The sequence below is a fragment of the Monopterus albus genome, unplaced genomic scaffold (assembly GCF_001952655.1).
Source record: "Monopterus albus unplaced genomic scaffold, M_albus_1.0 scaffold127.1, whole genome shotgun sequence".
NCBI classification, from domain to species: domain Eukaryota; kingdom Metazoa; phylum Chordata; class Actinopteri; order Synbranchiformes; family Synbranchidae; genus Monopterus; species Monopterus albus.
Window position 1 is genome coordinate 2,149,543 of NW_018128007.1, and position 8,284 is coordinate 2,157,826.

General features: G+C 45.5%; 1 protein-coding gene across 1 annotated transcript; it reads left to right on the top strand.

The window, feature by feature from the left end:
* Positions 1–6,022, top strand: LOC109967249 (protein NLRC3-like; the record flags this gene model as incomplete). The annotated part of the gene is given in 5 exon segments (XM_020612690.1): positions 1–1,247; positions 1,356–1,529; positions 4,498–4,671; positions 4,806–4,852; positions 5,334–6,022. Coding segments are annotated over 5 exon segments (2,178 nt in total), but the record flags the coding sequence as incomplete, so codon positions are not given.
* Positions 6,023–8,284: the final 2,262 nt, after the last annotated feature.

Consider the following 8,284-nt stretch of genomic DNA (forward strand, 5'->3'; position numbering starts at 1 on the left):
GGCACCAGGGTCCTGACTGATGTCACAGAGTCCACCTCAGTGGATGTGCTGTTGACAAACCTCATCAGGGGGAAGCTGCTTCCCTCTGCTCACCTCTGGATAACCACACGACCTGCAGCAGCCAATCAGATCCCTCCTGAGTGTGTGGACATGGTGACAGAGGTCAGAGGGTTCACTGACCCTGAGAAGGACCAGTACTTCAGAAGGAGGTTCAGAGATGAGGAGCAGGCCAGCAGGATCATCTCCCACATCAAGAGCTCCCGAAGCCTCCACATCATGTGACACATCCCATTCTTCTGCTGGATCACTGCTACAGTTCTGGAGGATGTGTTGGCAACCAGAGGGGGAGGAGAGCTGCCCAAGACCCTGACTGAGATGTACATCCACTTCCTGGTGGTTCAGACCAAACTGAAGAAGGTCAAGTATGATGGAGGAGCTGGGACAGATCCACACTGGAGTCCAGAGAACAGTGAGATGATCCAGTCTCTGGGAAAACTGGCTTTTGAGCAGCTGCAGAAAGGCAACCTGATCTTCTATGAGTCAGACCTGACAGAGTGTGGCATCGATATCAGAGCAGCCTCCGTGTACTCAGGAGTGTTCACACAGATCTTTAAAGAGGAGAGAGGACTGTACCAGGACCGGGTGTTCTGCTTCGTCCATCTGAGTGTTCAGGAGTTTCTGGCTGCTCTTCATGTCCATCTGACCTTCATCACCTCTGGAGTCAATCTGCTGGTGGAAGAACAGTCAACATCCAGCAGGTCTGAACTGTTTAGAGACAAACCTCAACTAAAACATCTCCACCAGAGAGCTGTGGACGAGGCCTTACAGAGTCCAAATGGACATCTGGACTTGTTCCTCCGCTTCCTCCTGGGTCTTTCGCTGCAGACCAGTCAGACTCTCCTACGAGGCCTGTTGACACGGACAGGAAGTGGCTCACAGACCAATCAGGAAACAGTCAAGTACATCAAGATGAAGATCAGTGAGAATCTGTCTCCAGAGAGAAGCATCAACCTGTTCCACTGTCTGAATGAACTGAATGATCGGTCTCTAGTGGAGCAGGTCCAACAGTCCCTGAGATCAGGATGTCTCTCCACAGATAAACTGTCTCCTGCTCAGTGGTCGGCTCTGGTCTTCATCTTACTGTCATCAGACAAAGATTTGGACGTGTTTGACCTGAAGAAATACTCTGCTTCAGAGGAGGCTCTTCTGAGGATGCGACCTGTGCTCAGAGCCTCCAACAAAGCGCTGTACGTGCACATAGGCCATTCCAGGTTAAGTTGATCTTTGTCTTTAGTTAAGACATAAAGTTGATGTTTCTAACTGGTTTCTATGTTTTTTTGCTGGTTTCCCTCCAGGCTGAGCAGCTGTGACCTGTCAGAGAGAAGCTGTGAAGCTCTGTCCTCAGTTCTCAGCTCCCAGTCCTCTAGTCTGAGACACCTGGACCTGAGTAACAACGACCTGCAGGACACAGGACTGAAGCTGTTGTCTGTTGGACTGGGGAGTCCGGACTGTAGACTGGAAAGTCTCAGGTCAAGATTTAAAACACAACATCACTGAATCCACTAAAGATTGAACAGGAAATGATAATTGAAATAGTTGTAGATTTTAAAAAGTATAACATTGTACATTTTACAGCAGATACCTGGGCAGAAAATCACATTTTTGGCAAGAGTACATTTGTAAATGAGGGCTCATAAGGTCAGAGTGAACTTCAACATATCTTAAAACAATTTGGAAGGTATGATCTGCCCCTATTCAACATGTCCATATTAGAACTGATCAATCTCTCTCTATTAACAGGTTATGTTCCACAGGCTTTTAAAGTTGCAGTAATTAAACCTCTACTCAAAAAGCCTACTCTTGACCCAGGTGTTCTAGATAATTATAGGCCAATATCCAATCTCCCCTTTATTTCTAAAATCTTTGAAAAAGCTGTTGCTAAGCAGTTATGTGACCACTTCAACAATGATTTGTTTGAGGATTTTCAGTCAGGATTTAGTCATAGTACAGAAACTGCATTGTTGAAAGTCACCAATGATCTCCTCCTAGCCTCAGACAATGGACTTGCTTCCATACTTGTCCTCTTAGATCTCAGTGCTGCTTTTGACACCGTTGATCACAGCATCTTACTGCAGAGACTTGAACATGTTATTGGGATTAAAGGAACTGCACTAAGTTGGTTCAAATCTTATTTATCAGAAAAATTTTAATTTGTTCATGTTAATGATGAATCTTCCACACAAACTGAAGTTAGTCACGGCGTTCCACAGGGCTCTGTGTTAGGTCCAGTTCTCATGACTTTATACATGCTCCCTTTAGGCAATATTATCAGGAAACACGGCATAAATTTCCATTGCTATGCAGATGATACTCAGTTATATTTATCTATGAACCCAGATTAATCAGATCAGTTGGTCAAACTTCAAGCATGTCTTAAAGGCCTGGATGACTTGTAATTTCTTACTTCTAAACTCTGACAAAACTGAAGTCATTGTACTTGGGCCACAAAACCTTAGAAATCTGCTGTCTAACCATATAGTTGCTTTAGATGACATAGCTCTCGCCTCCAGTACTACTGTGAGGAACCTTGGAGTCATTTCTGATCAGGATATGTCATTTAAATCACACATAAACAAAGTCTCTAGAACTGCCTTCTTTCACCTGCGCAATATTACTAAAATCAGGAGCATCCTGTCTCAAAGTGATGCTGAAAAACTGGCCCATGCATTTGTTACTTCCAAGCTGGACTACTGTAACTCTTTACTATCAGGAGGTCCCACTAAGTCCCTAAAAAGCCTCTAGTTAATCCAAAATGCTTCAGCAGAGTACTGACAGGAACAAATCATTCGTGTGCAAGTGGTCACATAACTGCTTAGCAACAGCTTTTTCCAGAATTTTAGAAATAAATGGGAGATTAGATATTGGTCTATAATTAGCTAGGACACCTAGGTCAGGAGTAGGCTTTTTAAGTAGAGGTTTAATTACTGCAACCTTAAAAGCCTGTGGAACATAACCTGTTAATAAAGAAAGGTTAATCAGATGTAATATGGACATGTTGATTAGGGGAAAGACATCTTTGAGCAGCCTGGTCGGGTTGGGGTCCAGGAGACATGTTGATGATTTAGATGAAGCTAATGTTGAGGTCAATTCAGAGAGATCTATGGGAGAGAAGTAGTCCAAGTATAAATGAGGTCTCACAGATGTTTCTAAAGCCATTGTAGTAGATGGCACATCCATGAGAGCTGTGATCATATCTCTCCCATATTAGCTTCTCTCCACTGGCTCCCTGTAAAATCCAGAATAGAGTTTAAAATCCTTCTCATAACATATAAAGTCCTTAATGACAAGGCTCCATCATATCTTAAAGACCTCATAGAGCCTTATCATCCCAACTGAGCACTTGGCTCTCAAAGTGCAGGTCTACTTGTAGTTCCTAGATTCAACAGAAGTAGAATGGAAGGCAGAGCCTTTAGCTATCAAGCTCCTCTCCTATGGAACCAGCTCCCTGTCTCAGTTCAGGAGGCGGACACTCTCTCTACCTTTAAGACTAGACTTAAGATTTTACTATTTAATAAAGCTTATAGTTAGGTTAATACAATTTTGTTGTTTTCAATATAATCCTATCAGGAGAGTGAGGGAGGGTAGAAAGGTACGTAGTATGTTGTGTTATGTCTTCTGATATTTCATGGCATCATAACAACTAATGTGGCTGAACAGGGATAAGACCGACAGCCATCTTCGTAACTGCAAGCAAACTGCCATCCTGTTGCCACTGAGTATTTTTAACCATACCAGTGATTTTTTGTCAACAGGATGGCCGTTGCATGGCCCATGTAGTGGTGTTATTGGACATGTGTTCTAGGGTAAGTTTGGTTTGGTGGACCATCACTTAGTTACAGGCCTAGGCTGAGGGTCATCCCATGATGCTCTGAGCTCCTCTCGTCTCCTCTCCTCCCCTCTCTCCCTATATTTCTATGTGCCACCATTACACATCACTAACTTTGTGTCTCCTCTCTCCCGTAGTGTGTCCTCTTTCTCTCCCTGTACCTTTCTGCAGGTTGCCCTGGCTCTGGAGCTCTACGTCTCTGATGAGCAGTCACCGGCCACATCAACCGGACCAGTGTTTGAATGTTTATTGTGTCTTAATGCTTTAATTTTCTTTTGTCTCTCCTCTATCCAATCACCCCAACTGGTGAAGGCAGAAGGCCGTCCACCAAGAGCCGAGGTTTGTTGGAGGTTTCTTCCGTTAAAGGGAATTTCCTCCCCGCTGTCACCAAGTGCTGCTCAAGGGGGATTTGTTGGGTTTTTCCTCGATAATAATAATGATAATAGTAAGGTCTAGCCTGCCTTTGTAAAGTGTCCTGAGATGACTTTTGTAGTGATTTGGTGCTATACAAATAAAACTGAATTTGAATCTCAAAAGATCAGGCAGAGAAGTTCATATGGGACACAATATTTGTAAGAGTATAACAATATAACATCTGTGTGTGTGTTCAGGCTGTCAGGCTGTCTGGTCACAGAGGAAGGTTGTGCTTCTCTGGCCTCAGCTCTGAGCTCCAACCCCTCCCATCTGAGAGAGCTGGACCTGAGCTACAACCATCCAGGAGCCTCAGGAGTGAAGCTGCTGTCAGCTGGACTGGAGAATCCGCAGTGGAGACTGGACTGTCTCAGGTACAGACAGACCACAGACAGCAGCAGCTCTCACACTGTGTCTCTGTCTCTCTGACTGACTGAGGAACTCTGGTCCATGTTTAATGGTGGATGTGAGTGAAGGTGTCTGACGCTGACTCTGTCTCTTCCTCCAGGGTGGACCATGGTGGACCACAGTGGATGAGACCTGGTCTGAGGAAGTGTGAGTGTGTTTAAGTTTGATTCCTGAGAACCCAGCTGCACATGTTTCACAAGATGTGGATATTTTCCTGCCTGAAGGACAAGATGTTTGAGATGTGCAGAGGTGTGAGCTTTGTGCTGAATGTGAGCTCTGTGGTGGAGCTGATGAGAGTTGTAGGAAGCAGCTGGTTCAGAGCTGCTCTGTGCTGCAGTGGAAGATGATGAGGCCAGGTTGATGAGTGAGATTTGATCCAGTCCAGGTGTTTATTGATCTCCATTAGCTGCCATCCTTGGGCCACAGCAGGAAACATCTGGACTCTCATGTTAAGTGACTGCTCATGTTGTTGTAACTGGATTGTTGCATTTCAGTTTGAATGGAGCCAAACATGAGTCACAGTGAATGTGAAATGTCAGTGTGAATGATTTCCTCTCAGTAACTGTCAGTAAAGTTGTTCATACACCAACAGATGATAAACTGCAGCTGTGTCTTTTCTCTCCATCAGATTTCTGTGAACTGGAACTGGACACAAACACAGTGCACAGAAAACTACGACTGTCTGACAACAACAGGAAGGTGACAGGGGTCGAGGAGGATCAGTCATATCCTGATCATCCAGACAGATTTGACCACTGGCCTCAGCTACTGTGTAGATCTGGTGTGACTGGTCGCTGTTACTGGGAGGTCGATTGGAGAGGAAGAGTCTCTATTTCAGTGAGTTACAGAGGAATCAGGGGGAAAGGAAACACTGACTATTGTTTTGGATGGAATGATCAGTCCTGGATACTGTTCTGCTCTGATGATGGTTACTATGTCAGGCACAATAAGATACAAACATTCATCTCCTCCTCCTCCCCCTCCTCGGTGTCTCACAGAGCAGCAGTGTATGTGGACTGTCCTGCCGGCACTCTGTCCTTCTACACCGTCTCCTCTGACACACTGATCCACCTCCACACCTTCAACACCACATTCACTGAACCTCTTTATCCTGGGTTCAGGATCTGCTCTCCTGGTTCCTCAGTGTCTCTGTGTGGTATGTAGGTGTGAGTCTCCTGTGGACACAAACTCTAGCTGAAGATCAGCTGCTGAGGTCAAAGGTCACTCTGTTCCCCATCCCACGCTCTGCACCGTGAAGCAGATCTGTCTCCGACTCAGACACCAAACACTCATCTGTCTGATTTCACCACTTTGACCATCAAAAAATGAGTTTCCTTCTGTGTGATGATTATTGTTGTCTTGGCACACTCTGCTGTTGTTGCTGCCAGGAGCCACTGAGCAGCATCCAGCTCTGTTTGGGTTTAATAGAATCACATCCATCCAGCTATGGAAGCCCAGAGTAGCCATGTTCTGTTTGTCAAGCTTCCTCTCAGAACCACAACTTATTTACTCCTTGAGTTCCAACATGTTTTTGTATCTCTCATATGTATTAATCACAGCAAGATCATCAGACACCAGTTGGATCTGGTTCCCTGTCCGACCAGCATACCATGACACTGGGAGTGTGTTCACACATGATTTTTGCTGCATTTCCATCATCCCTGCAAATGTGTGTGATGATTTGTCCATCCATCCATCCATCCATCCATTTTCTTCCGCTTATCCGGGCCGGGTCGCGGGGGCAGCAGTCTAAGCAAAGATGCCCAGACCTCCCTCTCTCCAGACACTTCCTCCAGCTCCTCCGGGGGAATGCTGAGGCGTTCCCAGGCCAGCCGAGAGACATAGTCCCTCCAGCGTGTCCTGGGTCTTCCCCGTGACCTCGTCCCGGTGGGACATGCCTGGAACACCTTCCTAGGAAGGCGCCCAGGAGGCATCCGAAAGAGATGCCCGAGCCACCTCAGCTGGCTCCTCTCGATGTGATGATTTGTCTGCAAAAAAAAAGTCCTCAGCTCAGACTCACAGGCCACTCATGTGTGCTATGCAGTTAGCGTAGCACAAGATTGCTGAAGCACCTAGTGATTTTAATGTTAATCAGGTTTGTGTAAAAGTGTTTAGGAAACCTGACGCTCCCAAACCAAGGTGTTCTGGGGGGACAGTTGGTTGAGGAGCACAAAGCCTCCTGCATGTACATGCTCATATTTTAGAAAACCATTTGGTAAAGATGACACCTGGGAACCTTTCTGGCATTTGGAGGATTTCCCAGAAGAAGTAAACCTCCAGGTAAAACAAGTGACATATGATTGATGGGACAAGCTGCGTTCTAAGTCTAAGCTGGTTGCACCACCATAGGTTGCTCCTGAAAGACGCTGAGGGAGGGGTCTAGTTCCACAGGTCAAGTTTAGTTCTATAGACAGCAGCATTTCAAGCCAACATGATGGCCCTCTGTAGTTTTATGAAAAATCCAGGGGCCACATGGACAGTTTTGGTTGGTTGTCATCAAATGTCACAAAATTTCCCAAAGGACACACCCTGAGTCAGTAAAGCCTTGGCCTTTTCATCCTGGACTTCACTGCACCCATGTTTGCTTCAGGAGTTGAATTTCTTTATCTTTGCACTGTGAGGTTGACAAGTGAGGGACAGACACCCCATGAAGACACTGATTCAGTGTAGGTCTCTCCTTTACCCAGTGGAGGCTGAGCCAGTATTCACATCTGTTCCATCCGGTGAGGACCTTCGTCCTGTCAGTTTAACTGAGACAGCTCCAGGATCATTTTTCCTTCATCCATCAGCGTGTGTGCTGTCATCTCTCTGTGTTGGCAGGACTCCAGGGGGTTCCAGGGTGGAGTTGCTGTAAAGTCAGTCTGAGGAATGGTGCTGAAAGTTGTCTTTCTAGCCTCAGCTGTGGACTGGATCAACACACTGCTGCTCCCTCTGCACTTCTGGGAACATTTACCCTGTTACCCAGAAGTGCAGAGCTGTAAAAACGGGTCCTGGAGAGAGTCCCAGGAGACACATGTCACTAAAGTGGTGATGGCCTTTGATATTCCGGTATCAGAAATGACCTTTCAGGAGGAGCTGCAAGAGGCCATTCAACAGATTGTCTCTTTTCAACTAGAAGTCCCACAGGAACAACAAGAGTATTTGCAAGAAATACTGGACTGTCCACTGTTTAAAGAGGCAGTATCCAAAAAGATGACAGATAAGCCAGAAAAAGATGAAAAAGTTTTACTCGGCTCAAAGGAAACCATGCCAGTGACAGGAACAATCCTGGTGCAAGAAGAAGAGTATATGGAGGAGTTGATATTAAACTTGTATTCCCCCATTACACCAGAACCGATGGAGGAGAAAATGGCAGACCTGTGGGATGAAGTAATGGAGGAAAATGCAGAATATCTACTTGTGGACGAGTGGAGGGAGGAACTGGGTTTCAAGGAGAAAGAGAAAAACAGCAAAAGGAGTTGGAAAAGAATAATTGTAAAGCTATAGCTAAAATGCATAAAGTAGAAAGTTAAGATATTTAGTAAGTAAGGATAATCATAAGCTGTGTATTTTGTTTACAATAAGTAGTATTCAGATGTG